The sequence below is a fragment of the Hoplias malabaricus genome, chromosome 1 (assembly GCF_029633855.1).
Source record: "Hoplias malabaricus isolate fHopMal1 chromosome 1, fHopMal1.hap1, whole genome shotgun sequence".
NCBI classification, from domain to species: domain Eukaryota; kingdom Metazoa; phylum Chordata; class Actinopteri; order Characiformes; family Erythrinidae; genus Hoplias; species Hoplias malabaricus.
The window spans coordinates 48,368,043-48,388,783 of record NC_089800.1 but is presented as its reverse complement, the minus strand read 5'-3'; the positions used below and the strand labels follow the sequence as shown (position 1 = coordinate 48,388,783).

General features: G+C 42.6%; 1 protein-coding gene across 1 annotated transcript; it reads right to left on the bottom strand.

The window, feature by feature from the left end:
* Positions 1-13,313: 13,313 nt before the first annotated feature.
* Positions 13,314-14,644, bottom strand: si:dkey-35i13.1 (uncharacterized protein C11orf87 homolog). The gene is made up of 2 exons (XM_066673399.1): positions 14,600-14,644; positions 13,314-14,035 (listed from the first exon to the last, which is right to left on the bottom strand). Exon 2 carries the CDS (start codon positions 13,839-13,841, stop codon positions 13,371-13,373), a length of 471 nt encoding a protein of 156 aa, XP_066529496.1. The 5' UTR covers positions 13,842-14,035; positions 14,600-14,644; the 3' UTR covers positions 13,314-13,370.
* Positions 14,645-20,741: the final 6,097 nt, after the last annotated feature.

Genomic DNA, 20,741 nt, shown 5'->3' with positions numbered 1-20,741 from the left:
GTGTTCATATTTAAGACGGATGTCAAAATGAGTTTAGGAAAAAGTTTGGACACTTCTACAATGTGTTTGACTGGAAAATCCGTATTTACTATAGCCCACTGAGGTCTGAGAACACCAGTACAGTCCATGTTTACTATAGCCCACTGGGGTCTGGGAAACACTAGTACAGTCCATGTTTACTATAGCCCACTGTGGTCTGGGAAACACTAGTACAGTCCATGTTTACTATAGCTCACTGTGGTCTGGGAAACACTAGTACAGTCCATGTTTACTATAGCCCACTGAGGTCTGAGAACACCAGTACAGTCCATGTTTACTATAGTGAGATCTGAGAAACACTAGTACAGTCCATGTTTACTATAGCCCACTTTGGTCTGGGAAACACTAGTACAGTCCATGTTTACTATAGCCCACTGAGGTCTGAGAACACCAGTACAGTCCATGTTTACTATAGCCCACTGAGGTCTGAGAACACCAGTACAGTCCATGTTTATTATAGCCCACTGAGGTCTGAGAAACACTAGTACAGTCCATGTTTACTATAGCTCACTGAGGTCTGGGAAACACTAGTACAGTCCATGTTTACTATAGCTCACTGAGGTCTGAGAAACACCAGGACAGTCCATATTTACTATAGCTCACTGTGGTCTGACAAACACTAGTACAGTCCTTGTTTACTATAGTGAGATCTGAGAAACACTAGTACAGTCCATGTTTACTATAGCTCACTGTGGTCTGGGAAACACCAGTACAGTCCATGTTTACTATAGCCCACTGTGGTCTGGGAAACACTAGTACAGTCCATGTTTACTATAGCCCACTGTGGTCTGGGAAACACTAGTACAGTCCATGTTTACTATAGCTCACTGTGGTCTGGGAAACACTAGTACAGTCTATGTTTACTATAGCTCACTGAGGTCTGGGAAACACTAGTACAGTCCATGTTTACTATACCCCACTGAGGTCTGAGAACACCAGTACAGTCCATGTTTATTATAGCCCACTGAGGTCTGAGAAACACTAGTACAGTCCATGTTTACTATAGCTCACTGAGGTCTGGGAAACACTAGTACAGTCCATGTTTACTATAGCTCACTGAGGTCTGAGAAACACCAGGACAGTCCATATTTACTATAGCTCACTGTGGTCTGACAAACACTAGTACAGTCCTTGTTTACTATAGTGAGATCTGAGAAACACTAGTACAGTCCATGTTTACTATAGCTCACTGTGGTCTGGGAAACACCAGTACAGTCCATGTTTACTATAGCCCACTGTGGTCTGGGAAACACTAGTACAGTCCATGTTTACTATAGCCCACTGTGGTCTGGGAAACACTAGTACAGTCCATGTTTACTATAGCTCACTGTGGTCTGGGAAACACTAGTACAGTCTATGTTTACTATAGCTCACTGAGGTCTGGGAAACACTAGTACAGTCCATGTTTACTATAGCCCACTGAGGTCTGAGAACACCAGTACAGTCCATGTTTACTATAGCTCACTGAGTTCTGAGAAACACTAGTACAGTCCATGTTTACTATAGCTCACTGAGGTCTGAGAACACCAGTACAGTCCATGTTTACTATAGCCCACTGAGGTCTGAGAAACACTAGTACAGTCCATGTTTCCTATAGCTCACTGAGGTCTGGGAAACACTAGTACAGTCCATGTTTACTATAGCTCACTGAGGTCTGAGAAACACCAGTACAGTCCATATTTACTATAGCTCACTGTGGTCTGACAAACACTAGTACAGTCCATGTTTACTATAGCGAAGTCTGAGAAACACTAGTACAGTCCATGTTTACTATAGCTCACTGTGGTCTGAGAACACCAGTACAGTCCATGTTTACTATAGCCCACTGTGATCTGGGAAACACTAGTACAGTCCATGTTTACTATAGCTCACTGAGGTCTGGGAAACACTAGTACAGTCCATGTTTACTATAGCTCACTGAGGTCTGGGAAACACTAGTACAGTCCATGTTTACTATAGCGAGGTCTGAGAAACACTAGTACAGTCCATGTTTACTATAGCTCACTGTGGTCTGAGAACACCAGTACAGTCCATGTTAACTATAGCCCACTGAGTTCTGAGAAACACTAGTACAGTCCATGTTTACTAAAGCCCACTGAGGTCTGAGAAACACTAGTACAGTCCATGTTTACTATAGGTCAGGATTCACAAATACACCGACAGTGGCCCAAGTCTGGACCCAGACCCTATCCTATTCGGACCTGGACCTGTAACTGATAAACTATTAAGAGCTGTTTAATTTTGAACAGAGTGTCTGTTTTAAGTGGCGTGAGGCACAGTCTGTGACCTTTTTTTTTTTTTTTTTACCACCACTTCCCTGTTGTAATCCAGCTGTTTTGTTCTATCTGTAAGATGGCGTGGGCACCCGCTGCAATCGCGTCTGTTGCGCATACCCAGCCCCTGTTTGGGTGAGTGGACAGACAGAATGTAATTTCGCTGCAATGTTGTACTTGTATAACTTTGTATGTGACAAAAATGCAATTCAATTTATGGTTCAGGTTTAGCGATCCAGGAAACTCACAGACTAATCACTTGCATTTCTGCATATCACACATGAGGTTCAGCTAATCAGATCTGTGCATTATGATGAGTGCTGGGACTCCAGACACCACTTTCCTGGTGTCAGTTAAAAAGCTCTTTTGGGACACTTTCAGGATAACAGTGTTGTGTGAGGTAAAACCAGAAACATGAAAAACGAGGGAATGATCACCAGTTGAAATTCTCATAACGCTGAACATGGACTCTGTCTCATCCTTCAGCATAAAGAGCCAATCGGCTTGCTGTTAACTGATAAAGTTCCACCCTCCAGCCATAATAGCCAATCAGATTGCTGGTTATGGAAATGTTATTTTATTTAGAGTATTTATTTATAATTATTAACCAATCTTGTTGAAACATACTGAAGTGTAATTGAAAGTGTAAGTTGATTTGACATATGTAGTTGGCAACTACATATAATGTTGCTGTAACTACAAAGTTATTTTAATATACAGGATATGGCACTGACCATAATGCAAGATATCCATTATTATTTCTAACAGAAACTTAATCAATTTTAATGAATTACCCCTGCACTAGCAGATGAGAGTTCATGGTGTGACAGCTGTCTTTATTTCTTGTTTATTTCTTGTTTTTTGTGTCTAGCTAAAACTTTTTCATTTAATAGCTATGACCTCCTTGGTTTCCCACGTGGTTTGACTCATTGTCCCCTATATAATGAATCACCATCCAAGTCTGACCAGCCTTTTCAGTAAATGTGTGTAACTAAGGGACTCTGTCCTTCTGAAGGGCGACAGCGATTTTCTGAGAGCCCTCACATTCTGAACTGTGGAACGTCCTTAGACAGCCTTGAGAAAGATGTAATTATATGATAATATAAGTGGCTAAAGAGGGAGTGCTGTAAAGAACTGCATGGCAGGACATTCTCTGAAAACTTATTTAACTCCTTAAATAGCCAGAATCCCTCTGCTGCTTTAGAGTTACATTCCTCACGAACTCAGCAAGTTTGCACAGTTTTCCATGTAAGGTGTTGACATAGACTCCATTTCCTCTCAGTCGACTGGAACATTGGCTTCCTAGTTGATTCCTGGCCAGCAGTGTGTCACTGTATCATTAATTCTTCTACAAGAAGGCTACCAAAAGGTCTAGAATTGAATTTAGATGTGGCATTTGCATTTGGAGGCTGTTACTTTTGCCTTTCAAAACAAAAACCAAAGAAATGTCAGAGCCAGTAAAGCAGGCCCCATGGAAGACAGAAAAACTGAAAAAATCAATTCAAGAGAGTGGCAGAAAATTAAGCCAGAATCCACTGTTTGGTGCACTGTTAAGAAATACCAGACAAAAGATGCTCATTGGTGCCTCAGAAGGGATTATTTATTAATTTTACTTTTCTTTGTATACTGTATTTTTTCTAGATGGCTCAATAATATGGATTTTATATGAACAACAACGTTTACAAATAATTCAGGGATTCCATTTCTGTTTAGAAGCTTTGATTTGAAACTGTGCTCTATTTACTCCAGTACGCTAGTGATGGGAATTTTGGCTCTTTTTGAGGAGCCGGCTCTTTTGGCTGAGCTCTTCATGAAGAGCCGGCTCTTTCGGCTCCTAAATGGCTCTTTGTTTTATCACTTATTTCCACGGGTACAGAACAATATTACCTACATTTTACATAACTATATGGACAACATATTATTGATCAATATTAAAAATAATAAATAGCGTTACAATGGCCAATTTTTTTATGGCTGTCTTGTAATAACTCACTGATTGCACTCACACATTCAATTGTATAAATAACTGGATTTTTATTTAAACACCTTAATAAAAAATCACTTGTAAACTCTGAAATATAGCCAATGTAACCCAAAAGGTAGGTATTACAAAATTATTAAATTTATTTATTTACTTATTAAATTAAATAATCATCCATTTCTGGGTAATAAAATAAACAAATACTCTGCAAAGTGCAAAACAGCAGCATTCAACGGTAGTGATTAAAACAACCACAACTGTCAACAAACATTTAACTGATTTAACATTTTCTTCAACTATTTTTTGGAAGGCAGATTGGCATTAAGGAAAACCAAGTGTCTCAGCTTGGAGGGTTGGAGGGTTGGAGCTTGCTTGTTGTTCTCTGATTGGTTGAACGACAAGCCTTAGAAAAAAACGGCTCGGTCTTAGACGGGAACCGGCTCTCATCGTTCACTTACAAGAGCTGGCTCTGAGTTAAAACTGGGGTAGTTAATTTTGTAAAAACCAGGAAAAATACACACACACACACACACACACACACACTTTTCCCTCCTTCTAAAGCCATTCGCTTAAACAGGAACTTACAATGTCTATGTCACTCTGTAACACCTCCAAAACACTAGGGCTGAATCTCAAATATCTTCCTACTCTCTATGCATGGACATTATTAGACCTGTTTTAGGGGGGCTGTAGCTAAATGCTCTTTAGCCCCCCCAAATTCTTTCAGTTTCAACAAAGGTTTTCTCTCTGGGCACACTAGGACCTGGGGGAGCGGCTGCTGTTAAATTTTGAGTCGCCAATCCACCTACCAATGTGTGTTTTTGGACTGTGGGAGGAAACAGGAGCACCTGGAGGAAACCCATGAGGACATGGGGAGAACACACCAAACTACTGGACAGTTACCCGGAGCGGGAATCGAATCCACAACCTCCAGGCCCCTGGAGCTGTGTGACTGCGACACTACCTGCTGCACCACCGTGCTGCCCAATTTTATGTTCTTAATACATCTGTAGGTCTTGTGTCTTATACACAAAATAAGTTTTTTTTATTTATTTCATCAGAGCATTTACTGATTGCTATTTTGTTTAAAGAATATTTCACAAAATATAACTAAAACTTATTTTAAAACACATTAAACAACTCCAGCATTAACTTGCACTCATATCAAATACTCAACTCAGGGACATACACTGACCTCACTGTTAATGTCCAACCTTTCTACTATGGACATAGACGTGTTTCGCATACTGATAGGATGGGTGTAGGTGAGGACACGGCCGTAGAGCAGGGTCTGTGAGCCGTCTAATGTGCCTGTCCAAGACAAATCCAATTACCCTTCACAAATCAGATAATGATCATCCCTCCATCCCTGTGGAAAGGCTAATTGCTGAACTGGAGCGATCTCCAGCAAGCGCAGTGGTAACAATAGTGGCTGAGGCCTGGGAGTATTCATGGGACTGAATGCCTCAGAGGTTTCTGTCATCAAATTGCTCACAGGTTTTGTGCCTTTCTTTTCATGCAGCTGTGGCTGATGGGAATAGGAGATACCTGACCTCGCCAAAACTTCTGCACATAAGACCACATTTACCTCCCTCTCTCATTGTGTGTGGGCTGCCACAGTCATGAGCAACGCATTCCACACACAATGTAACAACTCTCTCAGCCCACAGCTCTCAGAGCAGGTAGCATGTGTCAGCAGCCGAGTGTTATCAACACAGCTGCTCTCTCTCTCTCTCTCTCTCTCTCTCTCTCTCAGGGAACATGTGGGCTGTGGAGGACCATCTGCCAACATATCAGCTCTGACAGCCATACATTACAGTAGTGGGCGGCAAAGTGCTTTTCCTCGAACTCCTGCTTACTGAATTACTCGCTCTTTTAATGGGCTCCCTAATCAGAGCGGCCAGTAAAACCATCTCACTCCCTAAGTGCCTCCAAATCACTGTCTGCAGAGGTGTTTCTGAGACGCGTGGAGGCTTTCAAAGGTTGGCGAGCGATCATATTTGATAAGAACCTTACATTTTCCTCACCACACCCTAAAATCTGCTGGGCTTCTCTGTTCTGTTCTGTTCTGGGTTGTGTCCACTGGGTCACTTTGTTGGGTTATTTTTACTGAGCTGCAGTGTCAGAAAAATAGAGTTGTGCACAGATTGTACAGAAACACTCTAGTTCACCAAAAGTAGAAACTGGTCCAGTCATGTCTGTTTTCCCAGCCATGTGCTCTTGCACATGATTCTGTTTCTTTTTGGTTCATGTCTCTGCCTTAGTCCCGCCTTAGCTCCACCCTCTCGTTGTGCCTCCTCTGTAGTCCTGCCCTCTCGTTATCTGTCCCAGGTGTTCCTTGTCTGTGGTGTGTATTTAAGTTCCCTTGTCTTAGTGCCTCTTTGTTGGACATTCTAAATTTGCTTGTCTGTCTCGTTTGTTCCTTGATTTGGTTCACTTCTCTGTGTATATCTGTCTGGTCTGTCTGTTTCTTCCATGTGCTTCGTGTTCTCATTTGGTTTGTCTGTTTAGCATCCTGTCTAGGTCTTTGTTTAGCTCTCCCTTTCTAGGTTTGTCTGTATCTGTCTCTCAGTCCGTCCTGACAACAGTACTGTGCCAAAGTCTCAGGAACCTAAGATTATGATTATTTAAAATAGTTTACCTTCTCAGCAAGTGTGATTCTTGTGTAAAATAATATACATTTACAATTAATAATAAAAAAAATCATTCAAATATAATGTGTTGATCGCATAAATCCATACTATCAAGGAGAATACCTGGAAACAAACTTTGCTCTTCATACTAGCTCACAACACATCTACTATAGTCAAAGTGGGTCAAGTATGACTTGAATGTCACTTCTGTTCATTAGTTCAATGAGGCTTAATGAGAAAATTAACTCACAGTTCAGATAAACAGCTTTTTAAATCTCATTTTCTCATGTGCCTATAAGTTTTGCACAATTGTAAATGGACCCTCTTGTCTTTCAGACACAGCTATGTACCCAAAATGTAAACTTAGCTTTACCAGTGGGAAAGGGCATATCTGTATTCCTAGAAACATAACTGAAGAGATGCAAAGCCTGGATAGAATCACAATAATTAGAGTAGCCCTCAGGTCCCTACAGCCTCATGATTCCAAGGTCAGTTTAAGTGGGTCAAGTATGACACAAATGAGGCTCACACAAATGCATGTCCTGAAGTAATTAACAATAATAGTAGCTGACATGAAAAAGGTTTTGACTCTGGCTTCTGTTCATTATCACTGCATCTTTCAGGTACCTTACAGCAACCCACAACACTTCCAAAGCCTAGCAACAAATGGTAGAATGATCAAGGACTAAGCGCACATACAAACACAAAGAGGGCAAAAATGAGCTCAATAAAAAGACATCACAACAAACAAGGCACAGAGGGTGGAGATGAATGGAGCAAGGCCAGTGCAAGGGACCAAAACAAAAACCAAAAACATGGTCAGAATGGAAGGATATCAGTATGGGTGGGTGTAGGGATTAGAAACAGAAGGTGCATCCAAATTGCGCACTTTATAATAATTCTAAGTGTTTGAGTATGTTGTATGAAGTATAGATAGAAGCGTCAAACATTGGTATAATAAAAAAACCCACAGTGCATACTCAGAACCTGCCTGTTTTTCAGTATGAGAATGATATCACAATGATACACTTTTGTCCCACAATCCAACGGCAAACAGCATAGGCCTCTCACACCTGGAAAATTCTGACTCTACCAAATAGTGTCCTATTCCCTACATAGTGCGTTTCACAGATTATAAAACTACTACTACTAATAAACTAAATATAATAACAGTTTATAATAATAGTTGTAGCACCTGACATACAATGCACTATTGTTTTATGACACACACTGTACACTACACAGTGTGGAGGGAGATATTTGAGTTTCAGCCTTGAAAAAAGTGTCAGACAGCATTGCAGCTCCAGCTTGGTGTGAAGTGTGTTGTCATAGCAACAGTTTGTCAGGTCCTGTTAGTAAGAAACATATGCAGTATGTTAACATTTTCTGTGCCAAACACACTTTCAAGGTCAGTAAATATACTGTAGGATATTTTCTGTATAGTATTAGTGTGTACTACACAATTTCGATACAGCCAGAGACAACGACAAAGCAGGGCACAACGTAATAACTTGAGATATCATGCTAATAACATAAAATATTATATCACTCTATGTTAAAAACATCATTAGATTTTTGTTTAAAAATTGTGAACCCCATTTGCCCCTAATCATATTTATTTATATAATTAACATAGAGTGCTTTGTCTAGATTTAACGACTATTATATCCAACCCCACACTCGGTTACAGCTAGCCTCACAGTCTCAGATCTGTATGGTGAACCATGTGGGGATCATAATTCCTTTAAATTAAAAACTTAATTAGATTAAGATAGTTACAGACTAAATTCTGAACTTTACACAGCCTTAAAAACATTGCAATGTCTGTGTTATGTTTGCATCCCGGCTACAGAGCTCCACCCTGCAAAACTTTTAGAATTTTTTTTTTTATTATGTCTTCTCTTAAGTGACTGAAAGCTCAGTGGGGCTCTGGCTTGGGCAGTAAAGGACATGTTGACCTGAATAACTCTGTACTTGTCAACCGTCCACAGTTTTGAGGCTTTTGATCCGATCTGAGTACATCACACCAGCCATTACCCCATTCCTGACATCGGCTATGACATCATCAAGCCCTCTGTGGTCATGCTGGGTTATGTTTCTTATTCTGGTACGGGCTTTGATCATTTGAATTGTTGATCGGTTGAACAGTTTTCTTTATGACTGACAGTATTCTGCTGTGGTCTTCTAAGACGTACTGGGATGTTTTCTAATGCAAAAGAACTCTCTTTCACAATAAGCTCAGATGGACAGCCAAAGGAAACTAGTGTCCCTGATGTACCAGAGGTTCTTTCCCAGCATATTTCATTCGTAGCTGCTGCTGCTGTCGGGATCCACTCCATGGAGCATAAATTGGTTCAAGTACTAGCAAGCAATTTCTATCTTCATCGTATATGAGCTAAACAGCAAACTGGGAGCAATACAATGTAAGTAAAAATTCACATAAGATTGATTGTTTATTCATTAATTCATTCACTCATTTATGTATTCACTCATTCTCTTTATCCATTTCATCCTGTTTAGGGTCTGGAGCCACAGATTAGTAAAGATACAGTGAAAATGAACAGTGCCAACAGTACTGACACGTACAAAAAGACACAACATTTTTTAGCTCTGTCTTGACATGGTGATATTTAGATTTAGGATTAAACTTGGTGCTAGAATTTACTAGGTTTATGTTTATGGTCAGGTTTAGGGTTAAGATTAGGTCTAGTGTTAAGCTAAGGGCTATGGTAAGGGTTATGTTTAGGATTAAGATTAGGCTTGTGGTTAAAATTAGAGTTAGTGTTAAATGTAGGAGTGATTTTTTTTTTACACTATGTATCAGAAATGAATGTGTTCAACCACAAAGGGAAGAAGCTTGGCGTCCACAAACTGACATTTAAACAGTGAGATGTGAACATTGTTTCCCCACATTCCTTCACACCATCCTCATTCTTAGCTGTTAGTGCAAAAGCCCCAGAGCAGAACTCTCAGACTCTCAGCAGAAAAGACTGCACTCTTCTGTGATGTTGGACGGGAAATGGAACTGGACAGAGTTGCATAAGCCTGAGCAGCTGGAATCCTCGTGCCCTTGCTTCCCTCATACGCCGCTCTGAACGTCAGCACCGTGACACGCGTGCTATGATAACCAGCCCCTGTGTAGAATTTCAATGAGGACACACACCCATTCGCACCACTCTTTATTGGTCATTCAAAAAAGAGAGAGGAAAGGAAATGAAAAGAACCCGTTCAGAGGATGGGGTCATCAGTAAAGATGGGGTCTCCTTAATGCTCAGTTCAACACAGCGTCAAGGAAATACAGGGGAAAAGGGTTCGTTTTGAAATCTTTTATTCACTATAGATTATAAATGACACTTCTAAATATTATAACTTCATAATCAAAGAGCTAATGGTTAGCCTGAGAGGAGGAATCCTCAGCAGAAGTGCAAAAACAAAGCGGAAAATCTGTAAAGCTTAAACGCAGAACTGAAATGCCTCAGGAGATAGATAGATATAAAACGGCAAAAATATTTATTCATCATCGCTTTCCCCCAAAAAACATGTATCTCCATTTGAACAGGTCTGAATTTTCTCTACATTATTTGATGTGTGGCTTAAAAATGGTCCAGAAATCCTAATAAATTAATTTGCCTACTGCAAACATATGGAGATATATGTTTCTGGATATACATATTATCGTACAGCCATAATATTAAAGCCATGTTTTTATACACTCATTGTTCCTTTTTGTCAGCTTCTGGCCATAAAGCTGCACTCTGTAATTCTACAATTACAGACTGTAGTCAATCTGTTTCTCAGGATACATGTTAGCCCTCTTTCACCCTGTTCTTCAGTGGTCAGGACCCCACAGAGCAGGTACGATTTCGGTGGTGGATCAATCTCATCTCAGAAACTGACTTGGTGGTAGTGCCGTGTTAGTGTGTGTTGCGCTGATATGAGTGGATCAGACACAGCAGGGCTGCTTGAGTTTTTAAACACTGTCTAATCACTGTCCACCCTGTTAGACACACCTTCCTCGTTGACCCACTTTGTAGATGTAAAGGCAGAGACAGTAGCTCTTGGTAGTCCTCTAGTGCTTGATCAATGCTCACAGGATGCTGCCGGCTGGGTATTTTTGGTTGGTGGATGATTCTCAATGTGGTGGTGACACTGGGTGGTTTAAAAACTCGAAGGAGCACTGCTGTGTCTGAGCCGCTCGTACCAGCACAACCCACACAAAACAACACCACTGCAGCGCTGAGATTGATACACCACTCAAGTCATATCTGCTCTATGTTGGTCTTGAAATGGTCCTGACTATTACTATTAAAGGACAGGGTAAAAGAGGGCTAAGAAAGTATGCAGAGCAACACTCAATTACTGTATAATTACAAAGTCCACCTGCAATGGCAGTGGAGCTGATCAAACGAACAAAGAGTGTAGTGACAATGAGGAGGCTTTAATGATACAGCTGATATACGTGGCGTGGTGGCCAAAAACAAGAATATGCTAAATAGGCTAAACTACCACTAGTAGCTGCTAGCAACTGTAATCTCACGTTAACTGCGGATAAAGGTGGGATTTAAGGGGGTGTTAAACTTGCACGCTTATTCATGCCCCCCCCACACACACACACCCCCCGCCTCCCCATCCTCATTCTCGCAAGGCTTTCAGTTACAAGAGAAACCTTGAAATAGCTTAATGCACTGGACATGGACATAAGGAAGGGGTTTCGGCTAATACTGACACGCAGGATGCCATGTTCTCTGTTTTTGGCAACAGAGGGGGTGAAACTGGTGGTGAAGGCTATGAAAAGTGGTGGGAGGGAGGGAGGGAAGGAAGGAGGGTCCTACATGAAGAAGAAGAAGAGCAGTTCATGTTAGTCCTTATTTCAGCACTAAAGTAGTGGACAGCGTCCAAGCTGCTGCACAACACTGACAAGACGCTCCTCCTCTACATTACAGCGGCCTATACCTGACTTAAATATGCTCTACATATATGTTTGGCATTGTGCAAAATTCAGAGACCACCCCTTGTATATGTAATATCCAGTTGCAGTGGTCATTAAATGCAAGTCTACGGTCACTGAAAACACAAGGACTGGGACACAGAAGCAAACGGTCAGTGTATTCATGTGTCCACCTTTACCTCTGTCATAGCGTCCAGGGCTACAACTTGGTTGGACCTTCTGCTTCTCGTGATCTGCATAATCCCACACACATTCTGTGATGTTGAGGCCTCCTTAGTGTGACACGTTCTTTCAGACCCAGGCTTCTCACATCGAAGGACTCTTGCAGCTCTAAGCTGAAAGTGGTTGATTTTCTCTTGTCCTTCAAATAACGCTCTGCTGTTTATGGCATTGTGATGGCCTTGAAGGGCTACAGTGGTTAGGATTCCCATCTATATGCGTCTTCTAAGACATTTTCTGAGAAAAGTATAACCTTTAATTGGAAACTAAAGGGATGAACGGTGGTCTCTGACTTTTGCATCACACTTTACACAAAGCAGTCAAAACATTAAAGCCACCTCTTTGTTTCTAGAGTCAGTGCAGATGAACATTACAGTCTACAGTTAAACAGTAGGGTCCACCCATTGCTCTGCATACTTTTTTAAAAAGATCCATATTACTCTGTTCTCCAATGGTCAGGACCCCCACAAGATCATCACAGAGCAGGCATGATTCGGGTGGTGGATCATTCTCAGCGGGTGGAGGTGTGTTCATGTGTGTTGCACTGCATGGTATGAGTGGATCAGACACAGCAGTGATCCTGGAGTTTTTAAACTGTGTCCACTCACTGTCCACTGTGTTAGATAAGAGACCATAACTGATCTGTGGCTGCATGGTTTGTGTTGGTCATCTTCTGGTCCTTCATTGGTGGACACAGGATGATGGAAGCAAGCTCGTCGTGGTTGGTGGTCCTGTGTGGGTCCTATTCATTGATGCAGAGCAACATGTGGACTAGTCTTTATTTGTAGAACTACATACTGCACCTGTATGATCAGTGGAGCTGACCAAATGGACAGTAGATGCAGAAACAAGGGGGTGGTTTTAATGTTATGGCTGATCTTCCCAAAGATCGGTATTCCCAAAGATCTTTCATCAGCACGAGCCCACCACAATTAGCCCTGCATCTCGGCGGAGCTCATTAACGTGGACGGAGCAGGGACATCAGCGCGGACAGTGAGTACCCCCCCTCCCCCACCACCTCCCTGTAGACCACTACAGACCGATGCGCTTGAAGGATGCATCCGTTCCTTTTCTATGTATTATTCCCTGTCCTTGCTTTGAGGGGCTCCTCCTGACCACATCTCCTCGCTCCTCATGCGTGTAGAGACGACCCCCTTCCCCGACCACCACCCCCACCCCAACACACCCCCGCCACCCACCCCCTACTGAGTGTAGTATACATTACACATGGCACATATTTACAGTGTCTCTGCCAAAAGCGTTCTCGCGTGGTCTGATCAGGACACGGCCACGGCTTGAAGCGAGTGCTCGTCCGGGGTCTGCGTCTGGTGTCTCGTGCTGTCCGCGGCTTCCTCCTCCTTAGGGACGACGGGGCAGACCACGGGAGCCAGGTCCTCGCCCTTGGCTCGCTGGGGACCCCCGGCTCGCTCCACCACGCACTGCCTCAGCGCGGGTTTCCCTTTGGCGGCTGCCGCTCGGGGGCTGCGGCTGTCGCGCTCGTACTCCTCCTGCGCGCGCTGCATCTTGCGCTTCTTCATCTTGCGCTTGTGGAAGTGGAAGGTGGTGAGGGAGACGGAGATGACGGCGGCGATCATCGCCACCAGCACGAAGAGCACCACGGTGGAGGAGAGCGCCTGGAAGAGTTGTTCCACCCGCGCCATGCACGCCTCCTCCGGCCACGCCGTGCCGTTGGAGCCGCAGGGCGGCACGGCCACCGCCAGTCTGTCTGCGGAGGTCCTGGCGCTCATTTAGTCCGCGGGGTTGGTGGGCTTGCTTCGAGTACTCCCTCCAAGAGAAGCACGAACAAGCGAGGGCTGGTCGTAGACGCCCCCCTCCCCACCACGAACCAAGCCGGAGGAGAAGCGAGGGGAGCGGCGGCGGATGGTGGATGTCCTTTAGGATGCAGTCATTCCTCTAGCGTCGGGGAGAGCCTGGATTCAGCCTGAAACAGAGCCAGAGAACCCAATGTGAGGGAAGGTGGTGGGCTGTGTAGAGGTAGGGGGGTCTCCCGCGCTGCTTACACTGCACTGAGAGGGGTTCCACATGAGAATAATTCCTCCACACTAACAGAGGTGATCTCTTCTAGGCTACTTTCCTCACTGAAGGTTACAGAGTGTGAAATATACCCCCATCGTAGACCACCCCAATCCCCCACCCATAATCTCTAATGCGAAAAAAAAATCTTGGAAAAAGGTTCAGTGAAGTTCCCCGCGCAGAAACAACGCACTCAAAAAAGAATTCAAGAACAGAACAGAGAGCCCCCCTCGAGACAGACCTGCTCTTATGGGACCCCCCCCTCCTCCTCCTTTTATAATGCAAATGGAACTCTGAAGTTCCGAACTGCGGCATGCACACCTCGTTGCGCGAATTCTCCAAACCGCAGCGGGTCTGACGCAGGGGACCACCGCGCCGTCCCCCTCCCTCACACCCTCCCTCCCCCCCACAGCCCCGTTCTTATTAATATGAAATATTATGTATTAATGAGAGGGAACGCGGGGTGCTTTACCTGCCACGGATCCGCCGGCACGCGCCCGCTGGTCCTCCTCTCTCGCGCTCGCGAAAAATCTGAGCTGAGCGAGGAGCAAAAAAAGCAAGGCAACCAATCCGCGCGACTCTCAGTGACGTATCGTCTTTGATATACCACCCCCAGCCCCTCCGCCGCCAATCTACATACACTCTCGCACACGCACGCACACGCGTATACACACACGCACGCCCCATTCATGCATACAGGCCTATTACTAGACGACGATCCTCGTCCTGTCACTCAAACGGGCGCAGAGTGAAGAAGGAATATGTAGAAGGAAAAAAAAAACACGCCGGTGCATTCAAAGTAACCCGTGAATTACGTGCCTTCTGCTTCTTGCGCCCATCTCTGAAAACCGCACTCCACCCCGTCGCCCTCCGCGGCGCGAGGGATGGAGACAACAACAACCGCGCGCGCGTTTGACATGTTTGACGAGCTGAGCACAGGTTGCGTAGAACGTCTTGACGAAAGCGTGCACGAGCCCGCAGGGGAGGTGTGGTGGTGGGGGCTTTCATTCCACAGCGTATTCGACCAGAGCAGCTTAACCTAATCGATAACCCCACTATTCAGAGTTATTGATCGTTTTAAACTGTTCGCACTTACCCACGCACTCAGAGAGACCATGTGAGCAATGGGAGGGGTTCAGCGTGACACTCCGGTTTGACTGAGGGCAGAGGGAGCTGTCCAGTGCTGAAAGTAGTAGCACACACAGGGACAGATATTCATTCACTACTACATTCATTCATTCAGCCATCTCCCGTAACTGCTTCATCCTGATCAGAGTCACCCTGAGTCCAGAGCTGCACAGTTCCATCTCAGGACACTCACCCTTTCACTCACAATTTCCAACACAATCACCCACACTCACTGCTGTGGTCACCGAAGTGTTTTGGGAGTGTGGGGGTAAAGCAGAGCACCTGCTCAACACATGCCCACTGCCCAGAGTTGGCTAGATAAGTGTAAACAGAGGACATGTGTAGCTTGGAGTTGTTAAGCTCCACCCAATACCTCTGAGATGGGATGTGACCCAACTGAATGCATTCAAACCCCTAAAGCAATATGTCCTTGCATCTAGAGAGAGCTGGAGAAACAGTACAAAACTGTGGGCCATGTGATGGGTTAATGCAAGAGGTTGCCTCAGTGCTCTTCTGCCGTCCAGGCCTCGGTGTGGAATCTCTCAAGAGAAATCAACCCATGCATTGAAAGCTGTGAGCAAAGGGAGCTGTCCAGTGCTGAATCTCCAACAAGTTCTTGTGGAACAAACCATATCTTTCTGTAAGTAGTTTGACTGCTCATATTAAATTCCCAAACACTTAATAAACATATGTAGTGTTTAAATGCCTACATCAAGCTGGGCAGCCTCAACCATTAAGCCAAGCATTGTCTTCTCCGTTTTGGTTCCCAGGTGGTAGAACACATTCCACTGGCTATTGAAACCTCAGAGTCCCTTGCTGTCTTACAAGTGCAGACTGAAAATTAAACTCTTTCTTTTTTGAGTCCTGCATTTAGCAGTGACTTTATTTGTACTTTAACCTATTCGTACTGGCCATAATGAGCTCTCTGAGTAGATGACAAAGTACATTTTTATGTTATTCTAACAAGAGAATGTGCTAAATGCTGTTGAGGTAAATGTAAATGGTAATTTAACAGGGGCTTGTTCTGATAATGCAGACTTTACTACACTGAAAATGGGATGAGAGGTTTGAGTGAAGCGAGGTCATTCCTCTTATAGGCCTTGGCCAAGGTTTTATTCAGAATGACAGACAAACACGAACACGAGTGCATGCCCAATTAAAATGATATATATATATATATATATATATATATATATATATATATATATATATATATATATAACAGCTGTTTAAAAGCACTCTGGTGGAAAACCAAAGGAGAGCAGAATGCTGGGAATGAGAGTTAAGAGTGTGGATCACAGTTCTGGGGTGGCATAGTGGTGCTACCTGTAGTGAATGCTAGGGTCAGGGCCGTAACTACAATTAAAAATTTAGTGAGGTCCACACTGCGGATGTGCAAACCCACTTCACAGTGCCAAATGTTTACAACTTCATATGCTGACTTCTAATTTGTTACATCCATTCTCCCATAAACTACTTTGACTCCCCTTAGACTATTTATTTTGGTTTACATTTACTTTTCTCTCATATCACGTTACTTTTAATAATAAATGTTATAAAGCTGGAAGTAAGTTATTATGATACAGAAATTTGCAACTTATATACATAACAGATGCTGGAATCATGTTTAGATAAATTCCAAAATATACTACTTGTAGTTTTATTTGTGTTGGATTTTTTAAAATATATATAAATTTAAATATAACGTTACTACAAAATATGTAACTACCAAAAGCATTTTGTGTTATTCCATTTTTAGTGTTAAGATGTCCTACCTTTGTATTTTGGGAGTTAAACCGGTATATACACACTAGGTAGCACGATCTGACAAGGTAGCATACCTTGACTGGTATTAACATAACTTGACAGCTCAGCTAACGTTGCTGCAGCTAGAGAACAGGTTTTGATTAGCAGTGCTACACACACATTTCTGACTAAACCTTCAAGTTGCCCTCACAAAGTCCTCACATTTATATCATAGCAGCAGTGTCGTATGCTAGTCTATGCATAACATACCTCTCAACAAGCACTTAAAGATGGTTAGTAATTGAAAGGTTATACCCAGACTAAAGTCGGTCAAAAACCCATGTCTTAGAAATATGGGACATGGGGAAAACGTGGAAAAAACAACGAGGTCTGGACCTTGGTGTGCTCCACAGTAAAAATTACAGTGTTAATTTAAGACCTATAGAGTTGAATTTAACTCCATTTTAGATAAGATTTGGTCCCACTCAGAAATAGTGTTAAATTTACTCTATGTATAGTGTCAAATTTTAAGAGTAAATTCAACTAAAATTGAGTTAATTTTAACACCAAAATGTGTAAATATATTTAACACTGTTGTTTAATCACACTGCACAAATAAAATAATTACACAGTTCAGAGTTCATTTTAATTGAAAGTGTTATAAATTGTCACTTAAATGTGTAATTATATTTAACACTACAGCAGTTGCATTTAATGTATTTTTTCCTCTCTAAAGTGTAATTCTTAAATATTAATTGCATTGTAATGTATACCTTGAATTACATGTAATATAATTAAAGTCATAATCAAACAAAACCAATAACAATCCACATACCAATGTGTATTTTTGGACTGTGGGAAGAAATACGGCCATGTCTATGGTCCTGTGAGGACTTTGTTGTCTGTTTTCATCCCACAGTCAAGTAGGGTTGTCTTTTCCCAACAGAACTAAAACCACTCCACAGCAGTTTACAGCACTCTTTCTGTAACTCTTCTACAAATCCATGACAGAGAAGTTGTGTAGTGAAACAGCGCCCCCAGTGGGAAAGAATTCACTTGTTCCCACAGAGTTTACAAAAACAATAAATGATCTGTACGAGGGTTAGGAAAACCCCCACTGCCCTTTTCCTGTGTGGATGTACTAATTTTCTGAGATCTTGCTAAAATAACAGGAACGAGAATTACCTTTCTGTCTAGAGCTTATCACCAGCACTAACAAAAGCACGCTGCAATTTCATTCCACTTTCTCATTAACATTATTAAAAGAAGTGGAGAAATCCTGTCTAAGGTGGGTATTTTGAACATTCACTTTGTGTTCAGGATTAGATTAGAAGTGCTGGGCTTGTGCAAACAGAAACCCTCCTATTGCAGTCTTTTAATCATCTGCTGACACTGAAAAGAAAAGAGCAGCCTTGAACTGGTCAAACCCACATTTAATTCATTTGTAGCACAGTATTGTTACTATGCAATTACAATATAATAACATAGCTACATTAAAATAGAATTGCAAAATGACAATAAAAAATCCATGCTTGATTAAGCCATAATAGGTTTCCATCGATGTGTTTCTCTCTTTGGAAACATTTATTGAACTTTACGCCATTGATCTCATTCCGTACCAAGCCCAAACTCTCAGCAGTGAAGATTCCTAAATGGATTTTGGTTTGCATTTGCTGTTCTTGGAATTTAACTTAATTAACCGCTAACGAACCTTGAAATTACAAGAAAGTTCTCTGAATTTTAAAAAGGTTGTTTAACCTCATCTCACACATACCTTTAATTCTATCTGTCTTTTTTTACAGAACACCATTTCTCACCTCAGACACACCTCAGTTCAGACAAAAACATCATGATGTTCTTGGGGAAGACTCCTAATGCTGCATTCTCCTTCATCTGTACCATTATTAAAAGTGCTATGGATGAAATTCTCTGCCAAATCCTATAGAAGTAAACATACATCTCACTTACATCTGTGATATTTCTGAAAAGCACCCATTTAAAAGTTCTGTAAGGATGTAATGGTGATTGTCTTATGGAATCTCTTGTAATCCATCCATCCATTATCTGTAACCGCTTATCCAATTCTAGGGTCGCGGGGGGTCCAGAGCCTACCTGGAATCACTGGGCGCAAGGCAGGAATACACCCTGGAGGGGACGCCAGTCCTTCACAGGGCAACACAGACACACACACATTCACTCACACACTCACACACTCGGACACTTTCGAGTCGCCAATCCACCTGCAACATGTGTTTTTGGACTGTGGGAGGAAACCGGAGCACCCGGAGGAAACCCACGTGGACACGGGGAGCACACACCAACTCCTCACAGACAGTCACCCGGAGCGGGAATCGAACCCACAACCCCCAGGCCCCTGGAGCTGTGTGACTGCGACACTACGTGCTGTGCCACCGTGCCGCCTATCTCTTGTAATACTGGTCTTTATTGATGAAAGTGTAGTGAGGGAAGCATATTAAGGAGCTTCCACACGTCCACGCTGTCCACACGTCCATGCTGTCTGAAACTGACATGACACGAGCTGTGAGAAGTGATGACTTGCGGATCTGAGGCTGGTAGAAAAGTGCTGACTGTCCATCTGCAGGGATGAGCGCCACACAGCTTGCATCGTCAGTGTTGTAGCATTGATCTACTCAGGGCTAAATATAGACCTGGCTCTGCTACAGTGTTATGTGAAATAGATGGCTACATTACATTTGATTTCATCTCACAAAAAAAAGCCTTATGCTGATAAAATGTGTGCTGTTAAGGCTGTGAGTACAAAACATGGCCAAACACAAGGTAATGGAACATGAATTTAGTCCATTTGTTACTGCTGTCTCAGAGAAACCAAATATTCAGAGCTGGGCTTGGAGATATTTACACCCTTTTGGAATATAGTAGCATTCATTTTTCATGGGGACATTTTTCCATATCATCATCTTTGTTGTCTGCTGCAGTTAAAAAACCAAACACATCCAATATTTAAAAGTGAAAGGTTCAGATCCTTTTCGTCAACCCCTCACTTGTGTCACACTGCTCAGTGCTGGAGAAATAAAGAATGGACAGTACTGGTTTTCATAAACTCTAGAGATATTGCTTATACATTAATAATAGACTGGTGTTGCAAACGAAGCCTACCTCCTCTCTACACACCACAGTGAAATTCAGCCCCCACTGCCCCCCCCCCCCCATGCTCCAGTAACAGTAATGAAGCCTCCTGGCAACAACCTGCTGAAATGGGAAACTCTGAGCACAGCAGTCAGTTCTAATGTACAACCAACCCATTCCGCTTGTGTTAAAACTGAACTTTGACATGTACACGAGAGTTTAAAGCCCTGTCTAACACATTGGATATGGCTGTCTTCATGGATAGACCCCAATTAACCCATCCTTGCTCCACCCACAAAAGTGTTCTTGCATAGTGACTGTTGCTAGGCTGGATAAGCTTTTCAGAACCTGGCAAAAGTCCCATTCGACTTAATGCAGAACCATTTGTTGCAATTTGTCTTTCTTTTATAAAATATGGCACTATAGAAGAGGGCATTAAAATCTTTATATTAAATATTTATATAAATTTTGTATGTAAAAGGCCACAATATAAAGATAAATAAGTGTAGATTGTTATAATAACATGTAAGATCCATTGTCATTTCCAACCTTTTGGGATTAACCATAGCAACACAGCCCAACTCACTAATGCAGCATTTTATCTGGAAATTCAGTGGGTGCTGTTGTGTTAG